Source organism: Poecilia mexicana, unplaced genomic scaffold (assembly GCF_051168715.1).
Source record: "Poecilia mexicana isolate PSO_F unplaced genomic scaffold, ASM5116871v1 scaffold_22, whole genome shotgun sequence".
NCBI lineage: Eukaryota > Metazoa > Chordata > Actinopteri > Cyprinodontiformes > Poeciliidae > Poecilia > Poecilia mexicana.
Genome location: NW_028263391.1, coordinates 5,655,119 through 5,674,152, shown reverse-complemented (window position 1 = coordinate 5,674,152; position 19,034 = coordinate 5,655,119). Strand labels below are relative to the sequence as shown.

Sequence of the window (19,034 nt, the reverse complement as noted above, 5' to 3'; positions counted from 1 at the left end):
AATGGTGATTTAAAGAACAAGACATACAAATAGATTAACACATAAATATTTCCTACTTTTAGGGCTTTCTGTAGGTTTTATTTTGAAATGTTGATATATTTCATGAATTCATTGTTCAGTGGTCATTTAATATATTATTAATGCACCGGACCCAGACCTGCAGCCTTGGGCGGTTCTAGATGGGGGGCCAACAGGGCACCAAATAAGTTATACTAAATACATATCTTATGTTAATACTCAGTGGTGGATCACTTTTTTTTAACCTTCACAATTTTACTTTAACAACGAATTCAAAATTATAGTGCTGCACTTTTGGATGCTGCATAGGATCACACTTTCCATCTGCCAGGGATCTGCAACCTGAATCTCTGGAGACAAAAGTGGCTCGTTGGCTCACTTAATATATCAAATGATGAAATATTGCTCTGTTTTTTTTTTGTTTTGTTTTATTTTGTTTTTTTTCCCCCCCATTATTTTTCAAGTGTCGCCATGGAAAAACACTGACTATCCTGGCCCCTGTGGTAAATTTGGTCCAGCCTCCAAACCTAACTCCTTATTTCTATAAATATTTTAGTAATACTTTTTACAGTACCAGAATGTTCACATAACTTTTATACTTTTGGCTGTCTGAGGACACATTTTGAATATTAAATCAGGTGTTATGATCAGTTGATCAGTACTTGAGTAGTTTACCAAATACTTTTTACACTTGCTTAATAAAATGTGTTTTTAAGGTATGCTACTGTGATTGGAGTACAATGTTGGGATACTCTAACGTGAATGATTGCTCTACGGATCACTTTTTAAAAACAAAAAACACAGCCATAAAATAATGTCTGACTGCAGTGGAAGTCCCACCCCATGAGAGTAGGGCGACGTGCCCTTATTTTAACTTCTGAAAGGTGGCAACCCTAGATGGAGGAGATTGATTGTTTTGACAGATTATCTGTAACAAACTGCTACGACATCATGACAGCCTTAATAAATATGGAAAAATCATATTTTTATTAAAGTTATGTACTGCAACTTGAATAAAATGCAACTACATAGCATTTTTTGAGAACTCTGGATTGCTTTATGTATATTTTGGACGTTGCCTATAACTGTTGCATGTGGGGAGAGACATTTCAGTAATAGAAAACTGATGGATGTAAAATTCATGAGCAGTAAATATTGTGCTAGTATCAGTATTGGACCAAATAAAGCAAGGCAGTTGCAAGCCTTTAAAATTGTGATGCTTTTTTGTGGGTCAAATGGACTCAAGAAATTGTAACAGCAGCTGCGCGAGGGGGGCCAAATCTAATTTTTTGTCATGGGACCCAAGATTCCTGGCAGCGCCCCTGCTACCAACTGTGCAAACCTTTTTAAATAATAAGTAATAATAAGTGTATAAATACTGGAGGCTCTGGTTCCCCAGCAGAAGGTTCACTATCTGAAGGCTGGACATCTGAAGGCTGGACATCTGAAGGCTTGACATCTGAAGGCTGGACATCTGAAGGCTGGACATCTGAAGGCTGGACATCTGAAGGCTTGACAGCTGAAGGCTCGACATCTGAAGGCTGGACGCCTGAAGGCTCGACGGCTGAAGGCTCGACGGCTGAAGGCTGGACAGACTGAAGGCTCGACAAATGAAAACTCGCCAGCTGAAGGCTCGCCAGCTGAAGGCTCGCCAGCTGAAGACTCGACATCTGAAGGCTCGACATCTGAAGGCTCGCCATCTGAAGGCTCGACAAATGAAGGCTTGACATCTGAAGGCTCGCCAGCTGGAGACTCGACATCTGAAGGCTGGACATCTGAAGGCTTGACAGCTGAAGGCTCGACAGCTGAAGGCTCGCCAGCTGGAGACTCGACATCTGAAGGCTCGACAAATGAAGGCTCAACAGCTGAAGGCTCTCCAGCTGGAGACTCGACATCTGAAGGCTCGACAAATGAAGGCACGCCAGCTGAAGGCTCACCAGGTGGAGACTCTGGCTCGCTAGAACTGCGCAAGCTTGAAGCCCTGGGACTTGCGGAGGGCTAAGGGACCTTGTCGCTGGAATCGGATGTGGCATGGGGAGCCTTCTTGGGTCCGGAATCGACGGAAGCACAGAGAGGCGTAATGCGTCCGGAGTCAACGGAAGCACAGAGAGGCATCATGGGGCCATTACTGACGGAGGCACAGAGAGGCAAGACACTATTGACCCTAACTTAGAGAATTGGTGTCTCACAGCATTAACAGCACCAGAAAAAAGCCTTGAAACAAGGCTGCCTCTCTTTTTCTGGAGCTTTTTTAGATGACTTTCTAGACGCGACACAATCGCATCGTTGACCTCCTTGTTCTGCATGAAGGACAGCGTCCATCCAGCAGAACACCCGAAGGTTTTAGTGATCTCACTAAAAACCCTTTTGCTCAGGGCAGGAATCCATTTCTGCTGGATTTTGTATCGCCGTCCCTCAATTTCAGCCCAGATTTGATCAACAATGCGATCATGTGTCTCTCTCAGGCAGTTAAGAAACCAATGTGCCTTAGACTTCCTGAGTCCTCGAGACATCAACAACTGTACAAAAAGTCGGACCGCGTCTTTTCGCTCTTCCTCAAGTGATTTTCTCATTGTTCTCAGTTCCTGGACGAACCAGATGACAGGATTCACCAGAGAACTGAATTCTAACCCCACCTTGAGCCACTCGATGGGGTCCTGGTCATCTGAGGGAGCTGTCACCATCGATATAACATGCTTTATAAAAAGCATGTTAAATACCTCTGTGCACTCGTCTTTTATAGTCTCCTCAATGCCCAAGGCCTGGGCGAAGGCCTGAGAAACTATATTCTCAAATGTGGCTTTCAAGTCCTGATATGTGAACTCTCGGTTCTCAACCAGGTCTGAAACCACATCTGAAAAGACGTCCGTCAGATATTTCAAGAGATGTTTGGTGTTCTCTCTGATGTCCTCATATCCCAATGTCAAATCCTCCCAATGCTCCTCCGGGATTTGTCTGTAATATTCTTCAATCGCCGGAATTGCAAGTTTGTCCACTAAAGCCTGGAGATCTTCTCTTGTTGAATTCATCGGAGCCATTTTGCTGGATGAAATGCAGATCCTCTTCTCCTCAAACTGACTTGGAATGAGGTAGAATTTTACCAACAGTAGTTATATACGTGTTACACAACAAAGCGCTGGTGACATCACAAACTATGACATATCAGCATAGGAATACATGCAGAGCTATGACGTAATCGGCCTGCAAGTGTTCTGACGATCTGTGCTACCTCGTCACTTTGTCTTATCTGACCACTTCTTTTTCACTAACGCGTTGCTATTCCAAATCCAGCAATCAGATAAAAGTTACTTTTCCAAATCACTGTGCGTTACTATTTTCTTTAGTAATGTCATTTTATTTCCTCTGCGCGTCTCGTGGAGCGACCGCCGTTTCTACGGGACATTTATCAGCTGATCAGAAACATGAACAATGGAGGGAGGAGGGAGATGCGCATTTTGTTGCTGGAAAATCAAGAACCATTTTGAATTTCTGTCAAGTCCGATTCTTATAAGTGACTTTGTGCTTGTTTTTTTTTTTGTTTTTTTTTTTTATCGTTGCTAGCAAACGTAATGAGTCTTGAGTTGCGGATTTTTGGGCTTGTTTTTGAACATGAAGTTGCTCATAAGCGGAGACACATAATAAGACCCAGATGTTGTCTGACATCCGGGTAATTTTAGTCAGGCTCTCCCTGTCCACCATTTCTCGGATGAACAAGGAAATGTTGATCTGTGTCTTTGTTAATGTCCAGGTAATAGGTGTGCCGATCTATCGGCCACCGATCATAATCGGCCGATTTCCGTGAAAAAGTGTGTGATCGGTGATCGCCGATCACGGTTTCTTGTTGCAGATCACACAAACCGATTACCTGCATCTCATTTCGCAGCCTGCCTGTGCGGCTGGTCTCCTCTTTCCTTCACACTGCGCAAACACGCAGCAACAAATCCTAAGTGATATGGAACTATAACGCACTGAGTGAATGGGGAAGTTTGCGTGTTGCGTGGAAAATTGAAGCATGTCAAAATGCATCAACACGACGAATCTAACATGGCATAAAAACAGTGACATACTTGATGGAGTTTGGCTACATCGAGGCTCACTGCAGTAAAAAAGACATGGAGGATCAGATAGCAGGTAAAGCAGCGCACAGCTACAAACACTCACCCGGATTAGCATGACGGTAAGAAAGCTAAACAAATAACCCGCAAAATTATTTAAGTCTTCGAGCTGCGATGTAAGACGCTGGTTCTGCTCCCGCTGTCAAATACGTCGCTTCGTATCAAATACGGCGCTCCGTATTTGACAGACGGAGCTCCGCTTCTGCTCCACCTGGTAGTGACTCTCACACCGAACCCATTTAAAGCTGCAACATCTAACCTAAAAAAAAAAAAAAAAATTACATACGTATTAAAACTTTAGTTGTCCTAACATGAGACAGATAATCTCTGAAAAAATAATCGATCTCCTCCCTGTTCTGCATAATTACTCCACTCAGTCAGAAACAGCCAATCAGAATTAGCAGTAATCAGCTAGCCGCCATGCTATCAGGAAGTTTTCATTCAGTAACTCTGGATTGTTTATTGTAATGAAACCTGTATTTGAAGTACCTGAAGGCCTGGAAGGTGAAGACCAAGTGGTGCCTGTGGTCATCGGGGCCCTCGGGGCAGTCACCCCCAAACTGGAGCAGTGGCTACAACAGATCCCAGGAACAACATCAGACATCTCAGTCCAGAAATGTGCAGTTCTAGGGACAGCCAAGATACTGCGCACAAGTGTAATAACTGGGGTTATGCCCAATGTTTGGAGGGGAAAATCCAATTCCTGCTATGTTTAGCTCAGAACTTGGAAAGCAAATTGTAAAGTGAGTGCAAAGACCATAAAAGTGCTCAGTGGTCAATGTTGTCAAATCGCCCTTAAGAAACTCATAAATAGGAGTCCCCTAAGGGCCCATATAGGGAATAGTTAATATGTAATGTATATATGTTAATGTGCAATTGTATGCCGATAACATAGTCATCTTTATTATAGCAAAATAATCCTGAAGAGGCAGCAAGAACTTGTTCCTTGTCCTTTGCACACACAGAAAATTAATTGAACTTATGCTAAATTTAGGAGGAAAAAATTCGAACACCATACACCATACCTTCTGGATGATGAAGAGCTGAAACTAGTTAAAGTCCTGTCCTTAAAGACTCATATTAAGACCATAACTATCAAAGCATAATCTGAAAAGTTGATGCAGATATGGTGATTAAAAATGGTCAAAACAATCTACACATAACCGCTGTAAAGATCTAGATCAATATAAGATGTTACATTCGCCGGTTTCTGGCAGTTATTAGTTTTGGTAACCTTTGACCCACAGGACGCAGGATCCATGAATTTGTGAAATTATTGCAAATATAGTAAACAATCACAGACACACCAGTAACTTCCGCATCATAACCAGCCTATCAGGTCTCCTGTTTCTGGAGTATGAAGTGGTCAGAAAGCAGCGATTTCTCCTGCAACACAATGTGAATATGTTCACCGTCAGTCGACAGCGCTGTGGTTGCTACTGGACGTGCCTGGAGACAGAACCTAAAAATGTAATACTGCTTCTGGGCTCATGAAGCCGTGGACCGAGCCTGATGTCACTCTTCTTTGTAGAGCCTGTTATGTTTATCTTATAATAAAATGTCATGAAAATGTATATAAATATTCCCAGCATGGGTTTGACTTAAAGATTCATTCGGCATAATGTGAATGAGTTTTAAAGAATTGCAAATGTTTTCCTAGTTAAAGATGCAGAAGCAGCAACAAGAGTTCTCAGGTTCTCACGTTTTGTCTTTATGAAGAAGCATAATGTTTATAAAGAGCAAATAAAACGTTTTTTTATTTAATTATGACACATCTTCCTCCCGGACCAAATAGGTAAGTCAGGGAAATAAGCTCTTCTTAACAGCATAACAGCTGCTATTTATTTAATAATATTTTCAAGGTGACTTAAAACTCATTTCCTGACACAAGGAGTTTAATGTTAGCTCTTCTGTAAACCATTTAGGGACGTTAAATGCACGCTGGTCTTTTTATTATTTTTATTTTTAAGTTAGGAGGCGTCATGAGTTTTCCAGGAAACCCCTAAAAAAGGCAAAAAACCAAAAAAGCACTAAGTTAATTAGGGGCGTCAATAACATGTTTTCTGTTGCTTGATTTCAATTAGTGTAGTATGTGTATTGCTGAGCTGGGGTGGCTAATAGCTACCGATTTGGGTTAAATTAAAAGTCTTTGGGGGGTTTTGTAAGAGTGGTTCTACACTGAACGTTGTTTTTTAAACACTTCTACATTAATTTTTGTTCTAACAAAAGAGCATTTTAACTTTGGAACCACTTTGAAATCAGAAAAGCGTCGACTAAAGATGGTAAACCTCCGCAAAAAAAAAAAAAAATTTTGGCTACGTTTCTGTCGGCACTCGCATTGTTGACATACCATCCGAGGAAGAGGAGGAGGAGGAGGAGGAAGACACCACAGTGGCAGATCTGATCACACACAGATAGTAAACAAAAGAAACATCTAACAGAAAGTGCTGCTGTTCGGGGAAGGAAGAGCATGTCAGCGTCTGTGCGGGAAACGGAGAGACATTCAGAGCCAGGAGGGCGGGACGGAGAGAGAGAGAGAGAGAGAGAGAGTAAGAGAGAGAGCGAGAGAGAGACCTGAAGCTCAAAGTGAACAACAGACCTGAGATCAGCGGCATTCCGCTGCCTGCTGAGAGAGAAGCGACTGGAAGCTCTTTCCAGTGAGAACACGACAGGGGTGAGTTAATATTTTATTTAAAAATTAACTCAATTAAATTTGCGGTTAAATATTTGCTACACTTGTTTGGGTTGGCTCCAGATGGGGCCCACAAAGCGCCAGCAGTCTTTATACTGTCGTCATGTAGAACAAGATTAGCGTGGTGGCCAGGAATTACTGATGGAAATGTAAAAGTGGCATAAATAAAATCCTGAGTGACCAAGTTTGTCTTTCAAAAGCAGATCGACAGTGAATAATAATAATAGTCACTTGGCTGCACCGGTTTAAAATATTTTAAAAAGGACAAAAAGACAATAGTTGTTTAAATTTAACCTTTCTTGCTCTGAAAATGTGTCAAACTTTGACACACCTGAATATTAAGCATGTTTCATAGACTCCTTCAATGCATGGCTGCCCAAAGGCATTAGAGGAACATTACGGCTGCTTCTATAGGATTTGTCTGAGCCCAAACTGGAAGTCTTTATAAGTCCATAACTGAGTCATAATCTTTTTCCCCCAGTGGCTGCTTATATGAAACATTAAACGTCATCCCTCCACTTTGAATCAGATGAATCTATAATTGTAAGAGGCTTTCAGTTCAGATTAGTCCGTTGGTCTGCTTCGATGTGCCAAACAACTTTGAACAAACGTGGAAACTTTGGGGCTTTTCTGGCTTTACCAACCTCAAATCAAATTCCTTAAGTTGCATTTAACATGTTTTTACTGACTGACCTACAACCTTCGTGTGCAATTCCAGGTTTTTCATAAACACCCAAGAAGCATCATGGAGTTCTTCAAGGACTGCTGCAAGAATTTCTCTCAGAGGAACAAGCAGGAACCGGAGACCCAAGGTCAGTACCGGGTCCGCCATCTTGTTTTTAGCTGATTTCACATCTGACTGTTTGATTTGTTTTGTTTTCATTTTTCTAAGTGATCAAAATAAAGGCGCCTCCCAAGGAGATAATGGTGACAGGAGAGCTGCTGGATGAGAAGAGTAGGATCGAGAAAGCGGAAGATTACCTCATTTCCAAGCAGCCTCCAGGCGGCAGAGAGGTCCCGTTTGTCGTGCCCACCTTCAAGCCCACTTATGTTCAACCCCAGAGCCGCCAGTTCTCTGCTCTGCAGCCTGGGCTGCACAGTACGTATCGGCCTGTTTGTATCAGTCATTAGAGCTACTTATTGATTAATTGTGTGATGCGAGAGGATGATGACACAAATACAGGTGGTGATTGGTTCTAGTCCCGTTACAGCCCAGCTGATGATTCAGTGTCCAGGAACGAATCTGGACTTTTGATGTTTGTTCTGCTCTACATGTGCAATTGTAGAGCAAACCAAAGGTGAAACCAAAGGTGTGACGTTAAGGCAGTGGCTTGTTTCCACTGAAGTGTCCAACTTAATTAGTCCTAAATACTTTGAGCTATTTCCTGTGCTATAATTACAATAGCTATAATTGCCTGTAGAAATCTTTCACCTGGCATTACGAGTTTGTAATGTCAGGTATGACATCAGGTATTTAATGTATAACTACATTAAATACTTTAATTATTGTTTAATTTAGTACATTAACAACCCGACCGTATAGTCCCTCTGTTTCTGTTGTATGTGGAAAATAGCTAAATGTGTCTAGTTTTTTTATTTTATTTTTATGTTTTTAGCTACAGCATCTAAAGTGAAGAATGTTGTTGTTAGCATGGCCTGGTAGCAACCCCAGCCTGTTTGGTGCCCAAAGCTAACAATTTCATATGTAAAACTTGAAAAGAACTAAAGTAATACTTTAAACACCCATATCCAACCATGAAATTAAAAGTATACAATACAAATACAAAAATAAATAAATTCTATTGAAAAATTACTTTTTTATTTTTTTATTTTTTTAGACGAGCAAATTTCTTTCTGCATCTTTACTTTTAATTGGGTGAATTTTGTTGTTAAAAAAGTTGTTAAGGTGATGGTGTGTGACAGGTATTTTGAAAATCCTAATTAAAATCAGCTTAAACATGGCTGTAATTTCCTAATGTACACATTGTAGCAATAAAACCTTAAGGTTACCTGAAACTAAAGGTTTAAGTTTAAGGACTGAGGCGGGCAAATTGATTTAATCAAAGCAAGACAGACTTCCAACATCTCTCCTCTGCTTTGTAGGAAAATGTAAGAAGGTCCAATCTTGTCGCCAACTTCCTGTGAACCTTATTTGCCGCTGTGCCAGCACAACACGCTCCTCTACGCTCAGTGGACTTATTTTTCTCCAACTCTTTGTCCGCAGGCCCAGCCAGGTCCACGTACGCGGGGAGGAAAGCGGAACTGCTGGGCGCCAGTTTCTTCCCGTACAACTCGGAGTCCATCTTCCATCAGGGCCGCATGCCGGCGTACATCTCCCCCGGCCCCGCCCGGCGAGACGCGCTGAAGAGCAGCCCTCAAAGCCCAGGTAGCGCTCGGCCCACACAGCAGTCCAAACGGATAAAACTTGAGCCTCCCTCTGAGGTTGGAGCCAAGTAAAGCAGCACCTCGTTATGTAATGTGTTGATTCACTCTTTATCAGTTTGTGGACACATCAAACCTTTTCACGCTTGTTACATCACACTGCTAGCAATAAGAGGAGTCATTAAAGGTTTAGCTTGCCGCTACTCATAATAAATCAAAGATTAAATTAAGACATTGTGACCATTTTTAAATTATTTAATAATGCAACAGTGTAAATGTGTGTAATTCAGTTCATCACCGGTTCTGTATTGAAATCAAAGCAGCTTGATTGGTAATGGTTTCGTCCTCCAGGTCGGACTCTGAAGCCAGGCGTCCAGCGGCGCCTGAGCAGCTCCATGCTTGACCTGTCCAGCCCTCAGAGCCACATCCAGGTGAGACTGTTTGCTTTTAATCTAATCTCTTTTCACACCTTTTTTTTTTCCCTTACGTTCGTGTGGAACCAGACTAAATATAATTGCAAAGTTTGCTCAGCTCTGTACTATAGCTAAATATCGCAAATAACTCTTATTATGTGGACAGAAGGGCAGATATGATTAGCCTCAATTTATAATAAATGTTTAAGATTTTTTTTAATTACATAAATATTCTTAAATTAGAAGAACAAGGGTGGAAAAGCAACACATGTTCAACTTGCAACTATTTTTCAAGTATTGTATGTAGCTAGACCAATTAGTTTAGCTTATTTAATGATCCCCATTAGTCCCTACCATAGTAGAGACTATTCTTCCACAAACATTGTAATAAAATCACAATATTACAGCCATTACAAAAAGACATCACGAAAAAACAAACCCAAACAAACATATAAAAATAAAAAAAAACAAAGCACAAATCAATAACCACAACAATTTCAAAGAAACCTAAAGATGAGCAGAAGCAGCAATCATTCCTCCTGTGGTGTTCAAATTTTTTGCCATGAAGGAAATAATCTTTAAGTTGAAACCTCAAAAAGACATTTTGATTCCCAAATCATGTCAGCACACGATATGTAGTATATTTTAGCCATAATTTCCATTAGACATATTTCACTTTCTAACTGTGTTTGGCCTCTTCAGCGAATTGACTCCACCTCCAGCACCGTCAGCAGCGCCTCCTCCATGATGAGCTCCATGGAAAGCAGCCTGGGTAACCATTTCATTCCTTTAGATCTGGTTCTCCTTTTTGGTTTGATCACTTAATAAATTCAGTCGAACTGCGTTTCTGAAGAAGACGTGGGATATTTTGGCAAACAAACCCAGCTTGACTTGGTCTGAAAAATTAAAATTCATCTAAAACTTCTCGGTAACCTTCTATGTGCTCCAAGACCAACGAGGTCTCACGGCTGGGTTTGGCAAATTCTGAATATTTTACAAATATTCACGTCGATTCTTAAATCCACATTTTACATCGCATCATACAAAAGAAGGAAACTTTGTATAAGACACGTTCCAAATAAGTTTTCCCATCTCAACTCTAATCAGCTCACATATCAAAACTGATAGAAAGCATCCCCACAGCATGATACTGCCACCACCATGTAGCACAAGGGTGATGTTTCTGTTTCAGAGGCAATTTGACCTCATCTGACCTGCCAATGTGCTTTCTGCTAATTAGACGACTTCTGAAGACTTTTAAATTCGCACTTTTCACATCTTTATTTAGTAGACATTTAGAAAACGATGCTTCATTTTTACTTTTGCTTCCGAGTTCTGTCCCACTTTAAAAAATCAACATTAAAATACATTATTTTTGCAGTAAAATAATAAAAAAATAAAAAAAAAATTTTGAAACTTTGCACGCTTTCCCAAACATCCCTCCTATCCCCCACTTCACTGACTCAACCGCATCACGCTGAAGGTGTCGTTCTTCTTGATTTCCAGAATCCATCGCTTTGTCGGGGGACGAGCAGGACCTGGGGAAGGTCTGTGTGCGGATACGATACCAGGAGGACGTGGAGCAGGTGTGGATCACCCTGGTTCAGGTACGGTTACGCTCAGCCCAGACCCGAGTGCCTCAGGTACTGAAGGCTCCACTGTTCTCCCTGCCAGCTTCCCTCAATGGAGCCTTTGTGTGTCCACAGTGAGGGTCTCTGTGTGCCGCTCTCTGTGCTCCATCAAGTTTGGAGCAAAAGGTTGCTGCTGGTTTTTCTTTTCTAAGTTTAGATTGAAGTTTTTAAAAAAGCGACTCCACGGAAGCGGTCGCGCTTTTAAAACGCAATACTTGCTTTAAAAGCCTAATGGATAGTTGGGCACAAACTCCTGATCAAAACGGAGCCAAACAAAGATGGAAGGCACACCTGATTCCCACCTGTGATTGGGGCTTGACATTTTGTGGGAAACTTCTTCTTCCTCCCCCCCCCTCTGAACATAATTGAACACTTATTGTGTTTCTAAGCACTTAAACCTGTTAATAAAGCTGCTGTTTTGTGTTGTCTGGCTCAGTGTTTGGACCTCGTCGTCTTCAATCCAGATGAAGAGCAGGAGGTTGGCTTCAAAGCAATCCTCACCGTCCCCAAACCCATCCAATTCAAGACCACAGTCAAAGAGTATGACCAGGTACTGATGCTACCGAACGCTAAACACTTGCATGAATACCAGCTTGATTGTTGCACATGTTTCATAGCCTAGAGAAACATACACTCCTTATTTTTTCCTATTGGTAAAGTTCCAACTACAAAAATCAGAGCATTTTTATTGGGATTTTATGAGATAAACCAAGACAAGCTAAGCTAAGTAAACTGAGAAGCAGCCAAGAGCCCAGTGGACACTGTGGAGGAAACCATTATAAAACAACCTTAGCATTTAAACACTCAAATCTGGCATTTATGGAAGAGCACAAAGGAGAAACTATTTTTAAGAAAATCTGAAAATGAGTCCTGTTTTTCTGCAAATACGTGGGAAAAGAAGCACTGAGACACATCAACCTGGACATATCAGTCCTACAGTGAGGTTTGGCGGTGGCAGTATCATACTGTGGGCTTGTTTTTCTTCAGCAAAGACAGAAACGCTGATCAGAGTTGGCAGGAAGACGGATCGAGCTAAACACAAAGGAAAAAAAATAACTCCAACAAATTAAGATCGAAAGTCTTCAACTAAATCCAGTTGAGACTTTAAAATGGTGTTCGCCATCCAACCTGACTTTGAATTTCCAAAGAGTAGTGGGCAAAATATTTACTTTCTCGGCGTGCAAAATTGGTAGAAACCTTCCTTAAAGCAGCGAACAGCGATTCTACAAAGTACAACTCCGATTGGGTCTGAGTAGTCATTTTATTTTAATTTTACAACCATGTAGAGCTGAAACGATTAATCATAATTCATTGATTATCGAAATAATCATTAACTAACTTAGTAATCGATTAATCGTTAACTGGAGTTTACAGACTCCAGGAAAAAAAGGCAGTTTGGTAAAAACTAAACATATTCAGAAAATAATCCAAAACTGTACAAAAAATATATTCAATTTGAACTTAGGATAAAAAAAAAAACCACCTTCGTTTGTAAATAATAGCCAAAACTTCTCAAGTGGCAGTTTTAGATTCACTCGGTTCAGATTTACTAAAGATTTACTGTTATTGCATTTTATTCACTAACATGTTTTTCTTTTTTTAAAAAGTGATTGAATTATTTATTTGCATCTTTCCATATTTTCTAATATTGTATAAGAAAAAACGCTTAAGTGCTTGTACGAAAAATCTGTAGACATTTTTCTACACGATTAATCATCAGAATAATCGATTGCTACAATAATCGTTAGCTGCAGCCATAGAACTATGCACTACTTTGTGTTGGTCTACCGCACACAGTCCCAGCCTAACACATTAAATGTCGTGTTTGCAAAGCTGAAAAAAACTGGCAGAAGTTCAAGGTGTATAAATACTTTAGCAAGGCAGTGCGTGATGGAGCTACCTGTTCCAGAAGAGAGTAACTTTGCGTAACAGCCATCTTAATGACTCACTTTTAACTTCTTGAGGCGACAGGATGATTTCTCACCTGCTCTGCTTTGCTTTCAGAATGTCGTCTTCATGGAGACCTTTGTGTTCACGCTGCGCCTGCAGCAGCTGCAGTGCAGCGCTTTGGTGCTGCGCCTGCAGACGCACATCCCCAGGAAACGCACGACGGCCGAGTGCGTCCTCTCCCTGCGCCAGCTCGGTTCCCAGGAGTCGGAGCACTGGCTTGACCTCAGACAGCCCTCCAAATCCACGGTATGGCGTCGCCGCTTTAGTGATGTTTTGGGGGTTTTTTTATGGTTTTTAATGTTAAAAAAATGTATAACTTCACTGCAAAAAAAAAAAAAAAAAAAATCTAAATCTTAAGTCATTTTACGTACACTTGAAATAAGAGAAAACTAACTTACAAGCAACTTTTCGGCAAGATATGAGAGCTTGTTTTAAATCAATAATTTATTAATATTGATGAAGACATTCTAGTTCCACTGGTAGATTATTTCACTTATAACTGGTACCTTTTCATCAACATTAATGAATTATTGACTTAAAACAAACTCGTATTTCTTCCTAAAAAATGACTAATGTCAGTTTTATCTGTATGTACTTCAATATTTGTACTAGAAATTAAACTAGACTTGTTTTCCATCAATTACCAAGCGTTGACAAAATGCCCTTGTTCATTTTAAATGCTTTGACAGGGTAAGCAGTTGGTTTTTTGCTGGAAAAATGTTCTAGTAGCAAATATATTTTTGTCTGGTAAATGGTCGGAAAAGAAACGTAAAGAATAGAAATACCCAAGAGTTCTTCTTACAGCTTTTGTTCGAGCCGCACCAAACGCAGACAGGCTGTGACTGTTTCTCCAGTGTGCTAGCACAAACAACGGGAAGCCGGTCGAGGTGGCTGCCTCGTCACAAACGAAACACAAAAAGGTTCATTTCGAAGGAAAATTGTGGTGCCGACTTTATAGGAGAGAAGAAGAAACCAGAGTTCAGACGCTGTAATTTGAAGGGATGAGAAGTAGGTCAAACCTGGAACCATTTCCCCAACAGAGAGCCGTTTCGCTGATAAATGGAGGCCCGTCTGGCCGGTGGCAGTTGTTTTTGTACTTAGGAGATCAGACGGTGACTCATCAGCGGGTCCTCAGCGGGATTCACTCTGCGAGGACCCGTCTGCCGGACACAAAAGAGAAAAATTGTTCAAATCACCGCCATTGTGGAAGCTTTTAGAGGCCACGGCTGATTGCTAAGCACAAAAACAGAGAAGAAAAGGAATAAGTAATGCTTTTGGTTACAAGAAATGTCTGTTTTATACGCTGGGAAGCCTTCTACATGTGTGATATTGAGTGAAGAATTTATCTTCATTTATTTATGTTTAGGAGTATTTTGAGTCATATTTTGAACACGATAAAGACGTCGGCTTTCTTTTATCTTTTTGCATATAGGTTGGTCGCAAGGGATTTTATTTTTGAAAGCTGGCTGAGCACGTTTTTCAGATTCTGTTATGCACTTAATTTCTATTGCTCTGACATGTAAAGTCCCAATAAAATACCTTTAAGTTTTCTGTTTTTTTTTTTTTTTAATAAAATGCGAAAAGTTTAAAGGGTGTAAAATAAACATGTTTCCACCACATCTCACTACCGCTGAGGCGAGGAGCGGCCATTTTGGAACAAAAAAGTCTCGTGACTGGTCTTCGTGGTAAATCCCAAATCCGATTTCAGAAGGCGTTCCAGTTTATTCTTCCGACTGGGAACGTGAAATTTCCAAGTTCCGAGTACAACTAGAACACAGTTATTAAAGGGCTAACTTAAACAAAACAAAAAAAAGTGTGAAATAATCAATGTAACTTTATTTATGTGGGTTAAAGCACAGCCAACTGAAACATGCCAGTAAAAGCCTGTTAAGAAATGAGTCGTGTGCTTGTACAGGCACAGGCGTTTCACTCCGAGCTACACCTCAGCACCCTCTTTCAGCCAGTCAGTGGACGCATCCAGGTCAAGATCCTCGCAGCCCAAAACCTCCCACCGTCTTCCTCTCCCCTCTCCCAGGGTAAGCGCACCTGCATTTTCAAATAGTCATTAACTGAAATGATCAACGAGGGGATCGATGTTCAGCTGTTTCTCTCGCCTCCTCCAAAGTGTTTTTCGTCAAAGCCGAGATGCACCAGTTAGGCCAGCTGGAAATTAAGAAGAAGACCCGAGCGCTGAAGGCGTCCGGCGGTCAGTGTCGCTGGGAGGAGACGTTTCACTTCCTGTTGGCGTCGCTGGAGCACCCCTGCTCGCTGTCGCTGAGGCTCTACAGCCGCAGCTCCGTCAGGAGGAAACAGTGTCTTGGACAGGTAAGCCTTGAAGGCTGTGTAAATATGTAATTTCCTCAACTCGTGACGTCCTTTAAACTTTTTATTGTGAGGTTGGGCGTTGTCATTACTGCCAGTATGGCTTAGCAGCTTTTTTTTTTTTTGTATGTTGCTGCTTGTAGATTCTTTAATTTTCCCCGTGTAAAGTGTTTAGCTTGTTGCTTTATGTCTTTGCTCGGTGATGGTCGTGGGGTAGACTGTCAGAATAAGAGCCTGTGTTTGATCTGAAACAGTGATTAAGCTAGTGGTAGGCGTCTTTAACATTTTCATTCATTTTGTCACATTACTACCCCAAATTTCCATGTATTCTATTGATATATTGCCAGGAGAAAAAGAAAAAAAATTAAATGCATCTGGTTTTGTCTTGAACTGATGAATTGACCCTCTTCTCTCTGTTTGGTTTCAGGTTCAGCTGGGCTTCGACAGTCCTCTGCCAGACGCCGTGGAGCAGTGGAAGGACATGATGGCTCACCCAGAGAAAGTGGTGACAGCCTGGCATCGGCTGAGTCCTCCCTAAACCCGCCGCCCCCCTCCGGCTGTGAGAGTTTCACTTTTAAAAACGGCAGACGCCCAGCTCCCGTGGTTGGTTGCTCCTCCGGTCCACCGCCGCCGTACCCTGAGCCGTCTGTTTACGGCCCAGACTCCACGCCGCAGGGTGACGATCCTGGAAGAGAGTCGAGATGTTCGGCAAAATTCTGTAGATAGAGGATTCGCACAAAGTTTTAGAAGATGGGGAGGAGGGGGGGCGAAGGAGAGACATTTCTGGAAAAAGGAAGCTATCTTTTTTTCTTTGTAGGTCAGCTCACTGCTTCTGGTGAAAACTTTGCTGCGGTTCACTTAGATCTGTGTTTACAAAAGTCTTCAATTTCTATTAGTTGGCTGCTGAAGATCTGCATTTTTTTACTGCTCAGTGAAGTTTGAAGTATTTAGAACAATTTTTACTTGTTGGTCTTTTTTTTTTTTTTGAGAGAGAGAGCCAAGCTAATCAAAGCTCAGAGCCTGAAAGAAACGAAGAGGAAATATACGGAAGCCTGAACAACCCAAGTTTTAAAAGTCAGAAAGATGTGCACTTTAATTCGCAAGGCACTTTTGACATTTGGAGCAGTGGCATTTGCAGTGCCTTGAGAAAGTTTTCACACCACCTGCCCATATTTTGTCACTACATAACTATCTTCAGTGTATTTTGATGAGCTACTATTGGATATGTTGTCATTTTTTAGGTGAACCTAATAAATGTTTCCTCGCAGCTTTGCTGTCCATGCCTGAGGTAAGCATCCCCACAGCATCATGCTGCCACCACCATGTTTCACCATGGGGATGCTTTTTGAATCTAGGTTGATTTGCAAGGGATTTTTATGAAGGAAAGTGGGTTTAGTGCACATTTCAGATGTAATCATGCATCTCATTGTGTTGCTCCGTCACGTAAAGTCCTAATAAAATACGTTGTTGTGATGTGACAGAATGTAAAGTGTGTGAAAACTTTCACGTGGCGGTGTAGATTTTTGTTTTTCTTGCCTGTCAGTGAAAGCTTAGAGTCCGTTCTCGGTTGTTGAGACGACGGCTACCATCTCTGAAGCTGATGTCGTGTGTTTTTTTGTTGTTGTTTTGTCCTTATAAGGCACTTTATCTTCTTGTATTTATCGTAGTTATTTTTAAAATGTAGGGTTTTGTTCAGAAATGTGAAGTGTAATCACTGAACCAGTTCACTTGGTTGATTAAAAATGTGATGTGAAGAAATACAAAACAACCTCAAGTCTCTTTAAGATTTTTACAACCGTGGCAAACTTGAGAATCTGTAACTTAAGAAGGGCTTCAGAAAACGTTTGTCTTGCACAACTCTGGTTTGTCAGCTGAAACAGGAATGTTCCCTGTTCAGTCCAATAAAGCTTTTGGACTGACTGCTTTGTTCCGTGTAACCAGCTGTGGACTTGCAAACGCACACACACACACCCTGAGAACAATAAGCCTGTAGACTCTGGAAAGCGAGTCCTCCGGCTGTTTGCGTGTGACCAGGACAACCGGGCGCCCCACGTGGGGCCGACCTGCGTCAGTGGCCTCCGTATCCTGGTGTGCCAAAACACCGCCTTTATTTGAAAAAAAAAACAAAAAAAAAACAATAATAATGTTTGATTAATGGTTAATGTAACACAGAAGGAATACCAGACACACCTTAAGATGTGTACAGAGGGCTGTTATATCGGAGAGTTATGTTTGACTCTCACTCAAGAAGGCGCTTGTCCGTATCGAAGCAGTCAGTGTGGGTTTATTTTAGGGGCGATTGCTTCCTCTGTGTTCAACAGATTCTTTTGGGTGCTTGCCAGCAAGAGTCTGCAGCTTATTCCCGTTTCCTCAACTGGGAAATGGAAAACTTTACAAGGGAGGAGGAATGTTCTGGAAACCTCCTGGTGATTTTCATCAAATTGAGCTTTAGTAGACCAGATAAGATTTCCAAAACTGTTGGAGGGACATAAAATAATACAGTAAAAGTGACTTGAGCAGCAAGAAATAAGATTCAACGTTTTTGATCTCTCCATGATCTTTGACTGTTAAAATAAACCAAACTGTGTCTGACATAATAACAAGCAAAAGAAGAAATAAAAGACTACTTTAAAAATAAAAACAAGACAGAGTAGAAGATTACGCTTCTTTGTAGACAGGTGTAATTGTCTACTTTCTAGAATTAATTTTTGCTCATCCTGACATTATCCAAGTTTATTTAGTGGAACACTGTGTCAAACTAACTCCAATTGAAAAAAGGGATTTTCTAAGGTATGTGTGGAATTGGTCTGTGGTTGCACTGCCTGCCGCTGAAGACAAGATACTTAATTTGGGATGGAACTGCAGTCTATCTCAGCAAACTTTAAGCTAGTTTAAGCTAATGCTAACACTTTTTCAATATCATCTTACAACGTCTCGTCCAAATACTGCTGGCCGTGGGGTTTTACCCACAACCACCTGCAGACACCTGGAGAATCTTCTGACAGATCCATCTGTCTGTCAGGATCAACTCTCAGTTCTCCACCATCATCAGTTTCAGCTGATGATGGAGTCCCACAGGGCTGTGTGCTAAACCGCCTCCTCTACTCATTACAATCACACAAATGTATTAACACAAAATTTTGGCATTAATTATGCACACATAGATATTCCTCTTAAAATCCCAAAATGTTGTTTTTATTTTAAATATACAGGTATGAAGTTTGACTGACAGAAAGAATCCTCTGTAAAAGAAGTTGCCTAATTATTGCATACATGGGGTTTATTGTGTGGTTATTAGTTATTAAGACGTTACCACATATGTAGGAGTGTTTTATGTAATTAATTGGAGCATTTCTTTAACTGGTGTAGTGATTATTGCACATACTGCACACCTTTTCTCTCTCTGTATGTGTCAGTGTTGCTTGCGGCACGTTTCAATAAAAGTTGGGACAGAATCAAAGGTAGAGTCGGCACTTATGTAACAAAACGGAATGAGAACAGATAGTCGTTG

General features: G+C 41.1%; 2 protein-coding genes and 1 long non-coding RNA gene across 3 annotated transcripts in view; 1 reads left to right on the top strand and 2 right to left on the bottom strand.

Moving 5' to 3' along the window:
* Window positions 1–2,016: 2,016 nt before the first annotated feature.
* LOC148152779 (uncharacterized) lies at window positions 2,017–3,354 on the bottom strand. The gene is made up of 2 exons (XM_088002830.1): window positions 2,233–3,354; window positions 2,017–2,146 (listed from the first exon to the last, which is right to left on the bottom strand). Exons 1-2 carry the CDS (start codon window positions 3,054–3,056, stop codon window positions 2,017–2,019), a joined length of 954 nt encoding a protein of 317 aa, XP_087858956.1. The 5' UTR covers window positions 3,057–3,354.
* Window positions 3,355–6,690: 3,336 nt separating this feature from the next.
* tc2n (tandem C2 domains, nuclear) lies at window positions 6,691–17,443 on the top strand. Its single transcript, XM_014978048.2, has 12 exons — window positions 6,691–6,807; window positions 7,544–7,637; window positions 7,718–7,924; window positions 9,050–9,211; window positions 9,559–9,638; window positions 10,323–10,392; window positions 11,127–11,227; window positions 11,688–11,801; window positions 13,256–13,447; window positions 15,117–15,237; window positions 15,327–15,526; window positions 15,951–17,443. Exons 2-12 carry the CDS (start codon window positions 7,571–7,573, stop codon window positions 16,059–16,061), a joined length of 1,425 nt encoding a protein of 474 aa, XP_014833534.1. The 5' UTR covers window positions 6,691–6,807; window positions 7,544–7,570; the 3' UTR covers window positions 16,062–17,443.
* Window positions 12,494–19,034, bottom strand: part of LOC148152778 (uncharacterized) — a 31,306-nt gene continuing 24,765 nt past the window's right edge. The window contains exons 3-4 of the long non-coding RNA XR_015761937.1: window positions 14,004–16,208; window positions 12,494–13,522 (exon numbers count right to left, since the gene is read on the bottom strand). This is a non-coding gene — a long non-coding RNA (uncharacterized LOC148152778). The remainder of the gene's footprint in view (window positions 13,523–14,003; window positions 16,209–19,034) is intronic.

Excerpts from the sequence above, each read along its gene's own strand:
- tc2n (XM_014978048.2), top strand. The coding sequence starts at position 7,571 with ATGGAGTTCTTCAAGGACTGCTGCAAGAATTTCTCTCAGAGGAACAAG. Across the intron at positions 7,925-9,049 it reads TCTGCAGCCTGGGCTGCACA|GCCCAGCCAGGTCCACGTAC; the intron begins GTACGTATCGGC and ends CTTTGTCCGCAG. Across the intron at positions 15,527-15,950 it reads GGAAACAGTGTCTTGGACAG|GTTCAGCTGGGCTTCGACAG; the intron begins GTAAGCCTTGAA and ends GTTTGGTTTCAG.
- LOC148152779 (XM_088002830.1), bottom strand. The coding sequence starts at position 3,056 with ATGGCTCCGATGAATTCAACAAGAGAAGATCTCCAGGCTTTAGTGGAC. Across the intron at positions 2,147-2,232 it reads AGAGGCAGCCTTGTTTCAAG|TAATGGCCCCATGATGCCTC; the intron begins GCTTTTTTCTGG and ends TGCCTCCGTCAG.